Source organism: Barbus barbus (assembly GCF_936440315.1).
Source record: "Barbus barbus genome assembly, chromosome: 34".
In the NCBI taxonomy this organism is placed as follows: Eukaryota; Metazoa; Chordata; class Actinopteri; order Cypriniformes; family Cyprinidae; genus Barbus; species Barbus barbus.
This window is the reverse complement of record NC_136762.1, coordinates 12,241,382-12,258,678: the sequence shown is the minus strand read 5'-3', so window position 1 is coordinate 12,258,678 and position 17,297 is coordinate 12,241,382. Positions and strand designations below refer to the sequence as shown.

At 39.3% G+C, this 17,297-nt stretch overlaps 1 protein-coding gene across 2 annotated transcripts in view; it reads right to left on the bottom strand.

Moving 5' to 3' along the window:
- The window catches only part of LOC306853979 (2-(3-amino-3-carboxypropyl)histidine synthase subunit 1-like), a gene marked incomplete at its 5' end in the record, with an annotated part of 127,722 nt that overhangs the window by 55,490 nt on the left and 54,935 nt on the right, over window positions 1-17,297 (bottom strand). For both annotated transcript variants that reach the window (XM_079391722.1, XM_079391723.1), the window contains one exon: window positions 1,466-1,587. In XM_079391722.1, the coding sequence (XP_079247848.1) occupies window positions 1,466-1,587 (122 nt within the window). The remainder of the gene's footprint in view (window positions 1-1,465; window positions 1,588-17,297) is intronic.

The following is a 17,297-nucleotide window of genomic DNA, read 5'->3' as shown; positions in this document are numbered from 1 at the left end:
CTTCATACCATATTGCTTATAAAGAAAATATCTATATATATCATACAAACTCAATATTATTGTATATGTTGCATCTGACACTGGTGTCGCTTAGTTTTGTAACGTGAGCCCACACTTTCAAACGTTTCACTCAAACGTTTCACTCTTGCCGCGAAGACTGATTGCAAGCAAACACCGCACATGCGCATGGATATCACACGCACCTCGAGAAAACGAAGGGCACATCATTCAGTGAAGGAAAATGACAAGCAGCAGCAGCTTCTAATGCGAAGTATACAGAGATAAAACAACGCAAGTATCGATAACAGTATCGTTTGTCCTGAAGCTTATCGATAGTCCGGTATTGACCCAATTACGTACCGGTCCAAAAAACACACTTCCAGAAGGTCTGTGTTTGACTGTGTATAAGTGTATAATGTTAAGGTTCGCAGGAGGCTTCGGCCCTCAGATGCAGGATTAATATTCCTTTGGCCAGCTCTGGTATTTGGGAGAGGTGTGATTGTTCTGCTGGAGATATATTGGCCCTATTGATTTAGCATTTCCTCTACTGTATGTTGTGCTGCTGACGGGCAGCGGGGGTAAAAGAGCGGCTTCCTCTAGGCTGGCACGTCCAGGCCTTTTAAAGGACACCCTTAATGCATGTTCACTATTGATCTGCTGAGCACACGTGCAGGCAGGCCCATTTAAAACATCTGCTATCCCTTACACATCACAACTCGGACTGACTACCATACTGAGCTATTGAAAGCAGCTTTGCAAAGCACTTCAAGAGTAAATCTATACATCTTCACTTCTCCTTAGCCCGGCCGACTGTCTCCAACCTTTGCTCTTAGAAACTCTCACTGAGATTTCTTGGTCTCTTTCTCAATTATTTTTTTTCAAACGTTCAGTTGTCCATCAATGAAAGACCCTGAAACATGCTCACGAGAAACCGCAGGAACATAGAAAGATGATAGATGAGGCGTCTTCCTTTATGAAAATTAATTTGTGGGTTTGTATAGTCTATAAATATGTTAAAGGAATAGTTATAATACCCAGCTATGAAGAATCCAAACCTTTCGTCTATGGAACACAGTAGGAGAATTTCACACCACCCTTTTTCATACCAGTGTTAATTTATTTTATTATTTATTTATATTTTGAATTAGCTTTAATTTTCCGTTTTCTTTAAAAAAAATTGTAATTTTGTTATGCGCTTTTGTTGTTTTGTTAATGCATGGCTTTAATTAATATTTATTTCAGGTTCAGTTTCAGTAATTTTTGTATTCAAACTTATTTATTTCAGTTAGTGTCGAGGAAACCATTATGTCTTAAAATAAGATTTAAACTTAAGTAAGTCATACAGGTTTGGAATTACATGAGGGTGAGCAAATGATGGCAGAATGTTCAATTTGGGTAAACTGTAACTTTAATTCACATATAAGAATTGTGTGTGTGTGTGTGTGTGTGTGTTTGTATAACTCACTGAGACAACTGTGCCCATAATGCACCATGAAGTCGGCTCCCAAAGCGCGGGCGGTGAAGTCATCCACGCAGCAGGCCCCGTATGTCACATCTCCCATCACCAGAGTGTCCGCCTCTGTGAATCTGACAAACAACACAATCAACCAATCAATGACCTTGATCACCACCCTACTGCAATTCAGATCAATCAGGCCATAAATAAAATGACGGTTCCACACAGTTGGCAGATCAATCACTCTCAAGCGGAAATGTCACTCAGACATCCATGTCTCCAGCTAAGTGGGTTCCCGCTTACTGTAAACTGATGCACTCTGTTCAGTCTGGAAAAACATCTAAAATAACCTTCAGAGACGACAGATCACTGGACAATGACTAACATCAACATTCACTGGATAGTAAACATTCAAGTACCATGTTAAGGTTAATCGCTATGGATGCACACTGTCCTACGAAAAAGTAGGTAAGCTGGTTAGCGAAAATTTAAAATGCAAATTCAAACCAGTGGTAATCCATGAGCCATCACCATTGTGTTCTTGAGAAAGGGACTAAACTTGCCCCTCTGGACTGTACCTACATAAATGCTACAACCAACAATGTCTATAAAAATGTATTACTATGACAATTATGTTTATATATAATTTAAAAAAAAAAAATCAGTCAGCATGTTAGAATTCCATTTATCTCAATGAAACTTACTCGGTTTAGGGCTGGACGATATGGCCAAAATTTATATCACGATATATTTCTTAATTTCGTTTGATACGATATAATTCCGATATCGATATGAACACTATTAAAAAAAGCCTCATAAAAACTACCAAGAATGCCCACAACAGATGTCTGTACCTACAAACTTATGAAAAATGAATTTGCCAAGTCTATGAACTCCTCCTATAGCACTTTATAATATCTTAGGGGGGAAAAAAAACAACAACACATAAATGTTCATCTTTAATTTGTATTTAGCCTTCATACAAACAAGAAATGTGAAATCACTGTCAAATAAACATCTCAGATTTTAAACATCTTAATATTAATATCTTTAACTTCAAACTGTTGGCTAACATACACTACCATGCAGTCAAAATTTTTTGAACTGTAAGATTTTAGATTTTTGTTTTTTGAATTCTCTTCTGCTCACCAAGCCTGCATTTATTTGATCCAAAATACAACAAAAACAGTAACATTTTGAAATATTTTTACCATTTAAAATGACTGTTTTCTATTTGAAAATATTTTAAAATGCAAGTTATTCCTGCGATTTCAAAGCTGAATTTTTAGCATCATTACTCCAGTCACATGATCCTTCAGAAATTATTCTAATTTGCTGCTCAAAAAATATTTATTATTATGTTGAAAACAGCAGAGCAGAATTTTTTCAGGTTTCTTTGATGAATAGAAAGTTCAGAAGAACATCATCTATATGAAATAGAAATCTTCTGTAACATTACAAATGTCTTTATCATCACTTTTGATCAATTTAAAGCAAATAAAAGTATTAATTTCTATAATTTCTTCACCCCCCCTAGTAGACAATTTTAAACAGTTTACAGAATTCACAGCCAAGTGTCATAAAAATGGTTGAAATCAGTATAAAAATGCACGTAGATGATCCAAAATAGAGTAAGTCACCCAAAATTCCCATTCTAACCTGCTTTCTTAAAAAAACAAATCATGGCAATTAATAAATATTTAATAAATCTTTATTAATTCACCTGCTAGTAGCAGGTGTGGCAAAGCTGTAGACTCTGAACGTAAGAATTTAAGTCTGCTAAAATACTTTTTACTACGCAATGGAGGACATTACTGAGCCACCATCTCCAGTACAGCAAACTCTTAAAAGACGCTGCTACAAATTGTCCTTGGCTTCCTTCCTCCACTTTGTAGGACAATGACAAGCATTCCAGCAAGGTGGATCTCTAAGGAGCTGTTTGAAGAACCAACGATCTGTTTTTGTTTGCTTCAGCAGGGGTCGTTAAGTGTTAGCTCTTCTATTTACTGGTGCACTGCTGCCGCCTCTCCTCTGTGTGAAATTTAAATGCAGGATAAACATGAGACAGGAGCACATAAATTATGAGTGAGAAAAAACGAGAGAGAATGAATATGCGAGGAGAAGAAAGGAGGAAAAAGAGAGTAGTGGCTGTTGTATGGGAAGCTGGCTGTCTGGAAGCAGACATATTTAGGACAGCTACTATTAATAGAACATAGGCACATTTTCTCTGCTTGTATACACACATACACACACATACTAGCACTTTTAAACCCCTCAACCTGATTCACCTTCTAACCTCTCATTCAGATTGAGCTCTCGAAAGTGGCCAGTACAACTCCATGACACGTAGTACAGTCTGTACTGATCGCTCTGTCTGGGATATCTTCTTTTTCTGTTTCCTGTCTGGGTCCTAGCCTTTCTTTTTCCTTAGTTTGTCAATCTATGATACCTCTGTTGTGACCCTTTTTCCATTGCTAACTAAATGGTGGGTGAATATCTCGAAAAACATAAGGCTAAATTGCACTTTATTTCTGCTTTTGGAAGGACATTTAGGCTTATGTTTATTCTCTGTGGTCTTCCGGTCCCTGAGCGTCTGTGCTTGGGCCACTGTAGTCAAGCACATAATCGACCGAGAAAAACGTTTATGTGGATTTATAGGATAATAACATCTAATTAAATGAAGAAAAAAAAAAACTCTTTGGTGGTCTTGTGTTGACAAATTACGTTTTTACTCCCTATACCCTCCATCCAAAAACACTGCAATACGTTCTGCATGAATCACCAAATTAAATTTTTTGCTATCAAAATGGCAATTTTATTTTTTTTACTGTAATACGTTTAAATACAAGAATCTAACGAGAATCAACATTGAGAGCAATGGGGATTACAAAATAATAGTAACAATAATAATAATCATAATTATGAAATAAAAGTAAAAACAATCTGGATGCTAATGAGAACATTGTATTGAGAATGCTGTAAGATAATTTCTAAGTGCTTAAGTGCTTAATAAAAAAAAAAAAGAAAGAAAGAATAAAGGCCCTGATAAATAGGTCAAATTTTTTTGTCTGTAAACACACACACACACATACAGTACATACATACATATTCCATCTACTCGTTTCTTTTTATTTATAAAAAATGACCCTAAAACCTTCTTGTTCTCTATTCTATCTACTTGTTTTCTTTTTATTTATTGTAGAAAAAACAACACTTTGCCATGTATACTAGGGATGGGAAGATTGCCCGATTCGCTCAGTGCATCGGCATAAAAAGTTAACGATCCGTTGAATCAATTTTAAAAAGTGCGCATCGGCTACAAATTGGCATTTGTATCGTGATGCATCGTTCCTAACATATTTGCATCGGTAAAAACCTAGACCGGGTTAGTTTCCCAGCATAAGTTGCCACAGTGACTAAGCTTGATCTAGGCCTATGTTAAATTCAACCTGGTCTCATAAAAATACGTACCTCTGTGCACTTTGTGCGACACCGTTTTACATACCTTACTGCACGTTTCGCCACAGTTTCAAAGAGAAATGTCCACTGAGTGGCGCTAAAACACAGGTTAAATACGTGAACCCTGGCATGTTTTTATTATGTTGATATAGGTACGTATTGCTGTGTTTTTATTATGTTGATATAGGTTGATATAGGTACGTATTGCTGTGTTTTTATTATGTTGATATAGGTACGTACTTCGATGGTTCATAATTCAAATATCCGGGGTCTGTCCCTAAAAGTTAATGCTCTATCGTGTTGGAAATATGCCATACACCAAACCCAACCCTAAATCAACCCGATAGTGTTAACAAATGCAAAACTGGTATAAAAACGTATTTGTTGATGCAACCATGCCATTTCAACTTCCTTTTATGCAGATTTGAACTGTTTTGTCAAACCATAGTTACACGGGATTCGAACCTTCTAAGTACGGCTCTGTACTCCGTGAGCTACCGAACAAACTTTCTGTCCATGAAAACCCATAGATACGAGGCTGGATATGTGCGATGCTAACACTCAAAAGCATCAGTTTTCAAATCTCCCAGCATATTAATATTGTTTTGAAGTCGTAACATGATATTCTTAAAGTAACTGTGCGAAAAATACGCTTTATCAAAACTCTGTAAATTTGTGTAAAAGGAGTAAAAGGTGTCAGAGTTTTACTGCCTCTAGTGTTTGTTTCTTTAGGAAACTGAAACTGCAGTAATATGTAGTTATTGGTACGTATTTCGTGTCTCGCTAAAAAGTGCACCCAGGTACGTAAATGCCATGAGACTTTAATGGGATAGATGCAGAGCACAAATTCCGAGTATGGGTTACCATACTTGGCCACGTCACGTCACTTTCACTTTTTTCACTTGTCACACTAATATATATATATTTGCAATTCTAGTAATCTATTTGATCACACACAGAAACACACATGTCGTCCTCTTCATAACGCACTTCCTGCCTTTGTGTATCATGCATGGCTTACTTCTGTAACCCAGTGCCCTCAAACACATCCTCTCTCCCCACACACAGTTATTCTCATGTGAAGTACGCAGGCAGGCAGCCGTTGCTTGTAAAGCAGAGAGAGATGGATGAGGAGAGCTAATCTGGTAAATAAATATTTGCTATGGTAGATTTGATTCGCTCATCCTTTCTCTCATCAAGGTCCCTCTCTTTCTGCCCATCTGTTACACGTTTGTGCATGCCCATACACAAGTGGGTGGCATCATCACCGGCCCAAAATGATAAGACACACACGAATGAGACAGTTCAAAACAATACATAAACAATGGCCCCAAAAATATTAGGAACTCAAGTCACACTTAAAAATGTATGAATGTCATTGCATCACATAACAAAACATCAACTTTGGCACTGCACAGAGAAACACATCCCACACTGAAAACTCACTGTACCAAAATCCCACTCTTCATGTTAAAGGGGTCATATGATGCGATTTCAAGTTTTCCTTTCTTTTTGGAGTGTTACAAGCTGTTTGTGCATAGATAATGTCCCTGAAATTGCAAAGACTAAAGTCTCAAAACCAAAGAGATATTCTTTATAAAAGTTAAGACTTGTCCATACCCCCCTAAAACGGCTCATTTAAACACACCCCCACATGTCTACATCACGATGTGGGGAGATTTTCATAACACCGCCCAAATGTATACGCAAAGAAAGAAGGCATAACTTTTATTCTGGCTGTAGTATTGTTGCTGCCACCGGTGCCATGTCATGGAGATGCTGTGATTCGTTGTGAAAGTGAAACTACTTTGTTTGGGCTTCCAAAAGAGAACACAACTAGAAATCAGTGGTTAAGTTGTTTTTACAACACTGTTCCAGAGCAGTACAACGCAAATATTCGAGTGTGTGCAGCACATTTTACGGAGGACTATTTCCTGAACCTGGCAGGAGAGTAGCCTACAATGCTGGCTTGCACAAAGTATTTCTATAAAGTGGGGCAATTCCAACTTTGCAAGGACAGTCTGGCGCTTCTGACTCACAGCCTGTAAGTACGCTTCTGCTACTGACGATTCAAACGCGAGTTTTGAGTTGTGTAGAGTAGCTCTTGTTGTTTGTCGTTTCTCCGATCACAAATGCAGACATGGTAATGTTTACGCGTCGCGATGCAACGCGGCGAGTAAAAAGACAGTAATAAGTCATTATAATCAGTAATTATGTCCCCACTGGATGCAACAAATGCTTCGTTTGAAATGGGTTTTATTGTTTTATTCTTATCAGCATTAGGAAACGCCATCACAATACGGTGAGGGGCGTAACATTTCCGTCACACGCTTGAGGTATTCGCCCAATCACAACGCACTGGATAGCTGGCCAATCAGAGCACGCCTCGCTTCTCAGAACGAGGAGGTTTGTAAAAATCGATTCATTTCAGAAAGGTGGGGCATAGAGGACTAACAATAATGTACAGTATGTGGAAAATAATGTTTTTTTACTTTAAACCACACAAACACATTGCATTACACCAAATATTGTTCTTTTTAGCAACGTCATATAACCCCTTTAAGCATCAAACATAGATGAGCAGACGCTGATTGTGGAAGTTGAGAGGTCAGTATTTTATGACAAATCCCACAAGTTCCACGAAATTCACAATTTAAAGTGATACAAAGAAAAAGTGTACAGAAGAATATTTTGAATAATGTTTTTCCCCATAAAATCAGTCCAAAACAACATTATATCTTAGTGACTCATTGTGGGAACAAACAAACAAACAAATATTAAATGTTAAGTTAAAAAAATATTAAGTTAAAAGTTATAAAGTATTGTGTGCGTGTGTATATTTCTTGTTAAAAATGACACTTAATACAGTCATTTTAAATTTTAATTCATTTTAATCTAATTCAATTAAAATTTGGTCATGACATGGGAAATCAAATTTGCCTTGATCTTTTAGCATATAAGAGGTCTTTGTACCATTACAAATTCTGCAAGTTTCACAGATGAAATGTCCTATACATCTTATAAACAAAGCATTTATTTTATCAAGCTCCAAAAACGGCTCGTTTTGAATCTGAGGGGCAAGGTGACGTCACCTGGGCACAGTCGTTTGCATAAACACTGCCTCCAGAGCAAGACATCAACGAATAGTCATCTCCTCACCTTAAGCCCCGTCCACTGGCATTCAGTCGCTTAAAGGGGTCATATGATCTTCAACGTTTTCTGTCAAGTAATTGTATTTATGAGTCTGCTCACAGCACCGAGTCCGCCCTGTTTAGAGTGTTAAATGATATTTACCTCTCAACTGATTCCGGAGACTCTGTGGTTCTTATTCTTCTAGATTTATCGGCCGCTTTTGATACCGTAGACCACTCCTCACTATTATCTAGATTGGAGTCTTGGGTAGGTCTAAAAGCTAACGCCCTGAAATGGTTTCAGTCATATCTGTCTGACAGAAAGTTTTTAGTGAAGCTGGTTAATTTTACCTCTTCCCCTGCACCTCTGACCTGTGGCCTTCCACAAGGCTCTATTTTAGCTCCCTCTCTATTTTCTCTCTACATGCTACCTCTGGGCTCTATTCTACGTAAACATGGCATGTCTTTTCATTTCTACGCAAATGATACTCAGATCTATTTACCAATCAAAAGAAACAATTCCACTGCGATTACTTCTCTTCTGCAATGTCTAGAGGAGGTAAAATCATGGCTAGCCCAAAATTTCCTCTTCCTAAATGAAGACAAGACCGAGGTAATTGTTTTCGGTCCCAATGAGAACTCTCAATATATAAGCCCTGAGTTAGAAAGTGTATCTGTTTTTAGATCCTCACGGGTACGGAATCTAGGAGTTCTTGTTGACCAGCACTTAAAATTGGAAAAACATATCTCTTCTGTTATCGGATCCAGTTTTTATCAGCTTCGCTTACTGTCCAAAATTAAATATTTTCTCACTCCTAAAATTCTAGAAATGGCTGTTCACGCTTTTGTTACGTCTCGTCTAGATTACTGCAATTCTTTATACTGCGGTATATCTAAGTGTCAAATTGCACATCTCCAGCTTGTTCAAAACGCTGCAGCCAGATTTCTTTTAAAATGTCGTAAACATGAACACATCACTCCAGTTTTTAAATCCTTACACTGGTTGCCGGTTTGTCAGAGAATAGACTTTAAAATTCTCCTCTTTGTATATAAATCCCTACACAACCTAGCCCCTGTCTACCTCTCTGAACTTCTTCATCTCTATACTCCGTCCAGAAGCCTACGATCCTGTGACCAGGCTTTGTTGGTAGTCCCTCACGTTAGGCTTAAGCGTAGAAGTGAGCGTGCATTTGCAGTGGCAGGGCCTCGACTTTGGAATGCCCTGCCTCTAGAGATTAGAATGGCCCCTTCGCTGTCTGTTTTTATGTCCCCGCTAAAAACGTATTTGTTTTCCTTAGTGTATTGACTACTGTGATATGGCCATTTTTCATTTTTAAACGGGTTGTATTAAATTTTTGTCTGGCCTGTTTTCTGTGTATGTGGTATAATCTTGCTCATCTGTAAAGCACTTGATATGATGTGTTTTCTTGTTTTCCTTTTCTTTAGTGTCTTATGTAGCTGTTTGTGCATTATACGATCTGCAGAGTTACAAAGCTCAAAGACTCCAACAAAAGGATTTATTCTGTCTAAAAGAGAAGGCTGATCCAGACTGGGCTAAAACGCCTCATTAAAACATGCCCCCACGTCAACGTCACAATGTGGAAATATTTGCATAATGCCGCCCAAATGTTCACGCAAAGAAAGAAGGTGTGGTTCCAGTAACCACAGTAGTGTTGATGCAGCCATGTCAGGGAGACGCTGTGTGTTTCTATGTGAAAGCAAAAGCACTTTATTTGTCGTTCCGAAATTAGGAATCATTAGTCAAGATTTGTTTACAACAGAACCCAAATGTTCGAATTTGTGCAACGCATTTTACGGACGACAGTTTCGTGAACCTAGTAGAGTACAAGGCTGGCTGTGCACGAAGGCTATTTCTAAAAAATCTTTTAAAAAAGGGTCAATTCCGACTTTGCTATGACAACCTGTCGCTTCTGAATCTGCAACTGTAAGCATGTTTTTTTATTAGTTTAAGTATTTGATATTGACTGTTCAAATGCGGAGTTATGCGCAGTGTAGAGTAACGCGTTGTGTGTTTATATATGTGTGTGTGTGTGTGTGTGTGAGTGAGAGAGAGAGAGAGAGAGAGAGAGAGGGTCACATCACAGTGGAGTCAGCGATCTTAAGCGGCTTGTCTACTGCAAATACATAAGAGCATCATCAACGTGTCTATCATGCAAATCTGTTCCCCTTTTGGGCTTGAACTCATGGTAAAACTATACCATCTTTATATTTACTTTGAAAGCTGAAGCTCACTATTATGGTAAGGCGCGTTACATTTCCGACGTGTGGTGTTCGGCCAATCACAATGTACTGTGTCAGCTGGCCAATCAGAGCAGACTGCGCTGGTTGGAAGGAGGAGCTTTGTAGAAAACGACATTTCAGAGAGGCGGAGCATAGAGGAACAACAATAATGTACAGTATTTGAAAAATGTGTTTTTTGAACATTAAAGCGTCAACATATTCTGTAACACACAAAATATGTGTTACACAACATATTCTGTAACACACTTAAAGCATCATATGACCCCTTTAATGGTCTGACACTTGATCACACTGAATGCTAATGTCGTGACGCGTCAAAAGCAAATAGAAATTACTGCTACTACCTTGTCTACACTGGATACAGTAAACAGATGTGCATTCGCTTTCTGACAAAGGCCACGTGATTGGGTCTGTTATAAGGACAAATGGAGTGAAATAACTTTTGCTTTGACGCATTTGGTTTAAACAGTTCGTTCGTGCCTTTGTACAGATATCAGGATTCCAGCATTAGGAACAAATGGATAGTTTATTTTTAATGCCACCCTGGATCATGTCAGAGGATTGATTGGAGCATATTGTTTTGTAAACGAGGCACAGTGTCATGGAGAGTCCACAAAGAAACATTTGCTGGAAGATGAAACTGACTGCAGCTGCATCACAAACCGTAAGTAAATGATTTCATAATGCTTTGTCTGGAAATGACCATTTTATTTTGATTATGTTGTTAAAACACACATGCAATAGCGAGGGGGAGTTGATACGGTTTCCTATGCAATGACGTTAGCTAATCATAACAGTGGCCAAGTACTGAGAAGCTATAAAACAGGTCATTTTAGAGAGAAGTTCAGAATGAGGGTTGAAAATAATAATTTTTCCACATATTTAACATATTTGCTTTGTTTTGTCAAAAAACTTTATTAAGATTACAAGCAAACCTCAAGAAACATTAAAATATTTAAAAAAATCCATGTCATGACCCCTTTAATTATAAATTTTGAATCTTGTTTGCCATCTCAATTTAAATTCAAGTCCTTACACATAACATCCATAAGCGGGATGCAAATATAAAGTGGCTGCAAATCTGTCGCCTGTAAAGATGACTACCCCAGCACTGCAGTGACAAAACACCTGCAAAACCTCATTGTCAGGTTTCCTTATTTGCGCAGTATATCCGATTAACACCAACTAGAAGGGCTTGTGGATGAAAAACGGAAATACATTAATATAAACTCTGAGCGTCAGATTACCGGAGCTTGTGCCAGAGAGAGATAGTGCTCACTACCTGGGAATGGTACTGTAATTACGGAGCAGGAGTGTGGATCAAGTTCGTGCTCCCGCTGGGACTGAGGCTCAGAGCGAGTAAGATGAGGGCTTTTTGGTCGTGATTAGCGCTTCGCACGCCCCTTGAAATGTTGACCGCAAGATGGAAGAGTCAGTGTCACATATGGCCTGGTCTGCTTGTTACTGTAGCTCTGCTCTTCTCTCATTGACATCAAATCCACCGTCTCTCTCTCTCTCTCTCCGTCAAGCTATCTGGCTCCAGCTACAGCATCTGAGCTGAAATGTCATTAAGATGCAATTAAGATGTAGAAATGTCTGAGATCTCAATAACAGGGCTTGTTAATTAGTGTCTCTGTAGCAGCCAGCAACCACGCCACAAAACAAAGCCACACTCACACAGAGCGGATAATTTAAAATAAAATAATATAAAAATAATATATATACATACATATACATACATATATATATATATATATATATATATATATATATATATATATATATATATATATATATATATATATATATACAAATAAATAAAATAGGTTTAAATCCTAGATTTTCAATGTGGTTTCAGGCATTTGGACCTCACTAAACTCAGCTGAGGCCTGGCTCCCCCTGTCAATGTGACGGTTGTTGAATGGTTTAGTGTCTCTCTCTGACAGATTCTCATAAACTCCATAGACGGTTCACGTGTCTCTCTGTCATGTCTCTCTCTCTCCTTCAGAGCAGTAAGAGAGAGTCACGCTCCTGCAGGACCGGTCAGCGTCTCTACGTGTCTCTCACTCTCTCAGTTAATGAACATTAGGGTGTACTGTGTCTGGAAGCAGTTCCATCCGTTTCAAGCTATTCCTCCTGTCTCTCAGAGGTGAAATCTTTACTTGGCTTTGACAGGACTTTCATCAAAGCTCAGCGTGAGCGAGGGGCTGCTGGCTCAAAGCTCTCCTGTTTGTGAACGCTGGAAGAAAACAGATCTTTCTCTTTGGCCACTTAATCAAAGCCTTCAAAAGCAAATGATTTCAAATAAAATGTGCTTTTTTATGACTGCTAATTGTCTGGAATAGGGCAGCCAAGCAGAGTTAGAGAAGTGGTAATTATCATTATAAAAAGATATTTCAAACATGAGACATGAGAAATAGAGCCAAGTTATGATTTTATAACTTGCACATGAAAGATCAAGGATCTAAATCCCTAATTATTAAACATGTAAAGCTCAAATGTTGATTATTGATTTGTGTGCACAACAGGCCACATACATGATTGACATGACGTGGCAGTGGTATAAAGATACAATAGAGCCATTTGCCATAACAGCTGCCTTTTTTTTTTTTTTTGAACAGAGTTCGTGGAACTGCTTCGCTCTTATTTATATCACTGTCAAACATGATAAAATTTTAATAATATTTTACATTTCCAACACAAACCCACCATATTCCACCAGATTTACTCAAAAAAAAAAAACAGCACTCGGTTGGACAAATTGGACAACATATAGTATTTGGATACTTAAAATCAAACTTAAAAATATATGCCCCTGAATTAGCAAAATATCAAAGTGGCAAGTGTTTTATTGAAAGACAAGCACACTCTTAGACTAAAACAATGAAAAGGATTTAAAAAAAAAATACAATAAAAACAAACAAAAACACCACAAACAAAACCAAAACACTAACCTAAATGAAAGCAAAAACAAACAGAATGAAATTAAATCAAAACACAAAGCAAAACAAAACACAAAACAAAACAAACACAAAGCAAAGCAAATCAAAACCAAAATGCATCAGAACACACCAAACCAAACCAGAAATTCTTTAAACTTTTTAAGTGTACAAATATTTTTGGGGCCACCGTGCACATCTTCAAATACACAGACAATAAGCATGAAGCCCTTTTGTTGTGTCAGGTTGCGGATGAAAGCCCAGGACACGAGCCTCTGAGTGATTCAATGCTGTACCCTCTGCCCTGTTTCAATAACTCTGATTGTGTGCGCGTGTGTCCCTCTCTCTTCACTGAGCTCAGTTAACACAAAGACTAATATTAGATCAGCAACGAGGGCCTGTCACAGAAAATCCATCCCTTTGGACTTTCCACATCCCAGCCCTGTTTCCCCACAGTCTACAAACTACTCCTGAAGCACTTAGCAGAGCACAAAACACACCAGCCCACACAAATCACATTACCTGTACCTTCTCAACCTACACAACAGAAAAACAGCCTTAAATCCAGTCTGCAAAGCCACAAAAAGACCTTATTAGCAAAGCTTCTATACCCATTTCTCCTTCTTGCAATGATACAAACCCACAGGTGTCAACATGATTTATGAAATGCAAAAATATTCTAATTGTCCAGCTGTGTGCCTCTGTGGATTGAGGTTTTCCCTCAGACTAGCTCAGGGGCTGAGATAATGTGCAAGGGTGTGCGAGTTGAGCGTGTATGTGTTTCGCTCATTTGCTGAAAAGCCTGAAAAGCTGGCCTCAAAAACGCTTAGTGGGTTTCTTCTTGTGTGAGCAGGTCTCAGTGTCTGGAGGGGATGCAGCACTGTCTGTGTGACACCGTCTGTGAAATCCTGTTAGTCCACTTCAGAGCAGAAATCAGCCCGGGAGAGAGAGAGAGAGAGAGAGACGCTCTATTAAGGATGCTAGGATGTCCATCCCACAACATCCTCAGGTCTCCCACACGCACTCCTGATATTGAGGCACGACCTGAAATGAACTGTGTCTGAGCAATTATTTAAGATTTCTTTGGTTGAGAGTCAAAGAATTGGTTCGTTTACCTGTGAAAACCAAAAAAGTTCCTTTGATATTTTTAGGCTGTTTGACCGATTCTAGACATTTTCAGCTTAATAACATTCATAATTCTAAAAGATTAGTATATAATAGTAATATATTAGTAATAATATATAATTAACTAATTATATGGCAATAATAAAAAAATACATTCAAATTAATTTATTAAATTAAAATGTATTTTAATTTGTATGTTTCTTTTTTAATGCAATTTTAGTTGTGCTTGCTAATGAAAACATATTACATATGTTTATATGTAATATTTTTATTTTCAATAAAACAATAACTAACTAAAGAGGCAGCTACCTACAACAACCACATAGACCTGCATGAGTACACTGAAACTGTGACTGCTTACATCAAAAAGTGCACTGATGATGTGACAGTCACCAAGACCATCACCACACGTGCAAACCAGAAGCCATGGATGACAGCAGAGGTTCCTGGGCTGCTAAAGACCAGAGATGAAGCATTCAGATCAGGAGATAAAGCAGCCCTCAAAACAGCAAGAGCCAGTCTGTCCTGTGGCATCAAAAATGCAAAACGGTCATATGCTCAAAAAAATCAACAACCACTTCACAGACAGCAGAGACACATGGAGCCTGTGGCAAGCCATTCAGACCATCACTGACTACAAGCCCCCGCCACAGGCCTGTGATGAGGACACATGCCTCCCCAATGCACTCAACCACTTTTATTCACGGTTTGAAATACAGAATGACACACCTGCACCTGTCTGTCTCCAGCCGTCGTAAGGAAGACCCTATCTAGGATTAACCCACGCAAGGCTGCGGGTCCTGACAACATACTTGGCCGTGTTCTGAGAGACTGTGCTGTACAGCTGACAGATGTGCTTACAGATATCTTCAACACCTCGCTGAGCCAGGCGGTCGTCCCCACATGTCTCAAATCCACAACAATCATACCGGTACCAAATAAATCCCCTGTGTCCTGTCTCAATGACTACCGTCCCATAGCACTGACTCCAATCATGATGAAGTGCTTTGAGAGGCTAGTCATGCACAACATCAAAACCAACCTCCCCAACACACTCGACCCGCTCCAGTTTGCATACTGTCCAAACCGCTCTACGGACGATGCAATTTCCTCCACCCTCCACCTGGCTCTTACCCACCTAGAAAATAAAGACTCCTATGTTAGAATGCTGTTCATTGACTTCAGCTCGGCATTCAACACAATAATCCCACAACAGCTCATAAATAAACTAAACCTGCTGGGCCTTAACAATTCCCTGTGTAATTGGATCCTGGACTTTCTAACCGGCAGACCTCAGTCAGTCCGTGTCGGCCACAACACCTCGAGCACTACCACACCGAGCACAGGTGCCCCACAAGGCTGTGTGCTCAGCCTGCTGCTCTTTACGCTGCTGACCCACGACTGCACTGCCAAGTTCAGCTCCAACCACATCATCAAGTTTGCTGATGACACAACAGTGGTAGGTCTCATCAACAACAACGATGAAACGCACTACAGAGAGGAAGTGGCACAGCTGGCTGAATGGTGTGGCACTAACAATCTGTCCCTCAATGTGGAGAAGACAAAGGAGGTTGTGATGGACTTCAGAAGAAACTCCGTTGACCACCCCCCACTGACCATCGACAGCTCGACTGTGGAGAGAGTCAGCAGCACTAAATTCTTGTGGGTGCACATCACAGAGGATCTCACCTGGACCACCAACACCATGTCACTGTCCAAAAAGGCACAACAGCACCTACACTTTCTCCGCCGGCTGAAAAGAGCAAGTCTCCCTCCACCCATCCTCACCACATTCTACAGAGGCACCATTGAGAGTGTGCTGACCAGCTGCATCACTGTCTGGTACGGGAACTGCAGTGCTGCTGACCGCAAGACCCTCCAGCGGACAGTGAACACAGCTGCAAAGATCATCGGTGCCCCTCTCCCCTCCATCCTGGACATTTTCCTTACACGATGCTCCAGCAAAACCAACAGCATCGTGAAGGACTCCACCCATCACTCCCACAGTCTCTTACAGCTCCTAACATCAGAAAGACGGTACCGGAGCATCAGAGCCCGCTCCGCCAGACTGCTCAACAGCTTTTTCCCCCAGGCTGTGAGAGCCCTGAACTCAAATCACCCCGCCCCCCCTCTGAAACCCCATGCAAACCCCTACCTCCTGAAACATGGACCCCCCCCCACCTTACCACACCAAAGAAAATACTGTATGGAACTTTTTTTGTGCAATTCGAAGTGTGCTACACACAGGTGAGTGGGCCTGTACAAACCACCTGTAGTAACACACTCTCCTCTATGTGCACTAGACACTTTACACACTGCTGCGTGTACACAATCCCACAAAAGACTCAGCAATATATGTATGTTTACATGTTCATGCACTACAAATCATCCTGCAGTGTTCCCCAACCAGCTGCTTGACTCAAAATGTCTCTCTTTGCAGATGTACAGTATTTGTGAAGCATTCGTATTGTTTGTATTTTTTATCTTCTATTTTTTAGTTTGTATAGGGTAAATATTTATGTGAAGCATTTGTATAGTTTGTATTTTTTATCCTTTATTCTTTTAGTTTGTATAGGGTAAATACTTATATATATATATATAGTATACTTATAGTTAAATCTGTCAGTAGGGTATTTGTGTATAGGTTTATAGTGTTTTTTACTTCATTGTTGTATGTCTGTATTTATGTAGCACCGTGGTCCTGCGAGGCGCGACATTTCGTTCCACTGTATGTCCCCACATGTAGCGGAATGATAATAAAGCTCAGCTTGACTTGAACTTGACTTAACTTAGATCATAATAATACCTCAAATCACAATGACGGATTTGTTTTGCGGATGACAAAATGGGTGAAAAAAAAAATCTATAGCCTTGCATTACTTTGGAAATGTTGCAGGCCAGATTGGAACTTATGTCATCCAGATG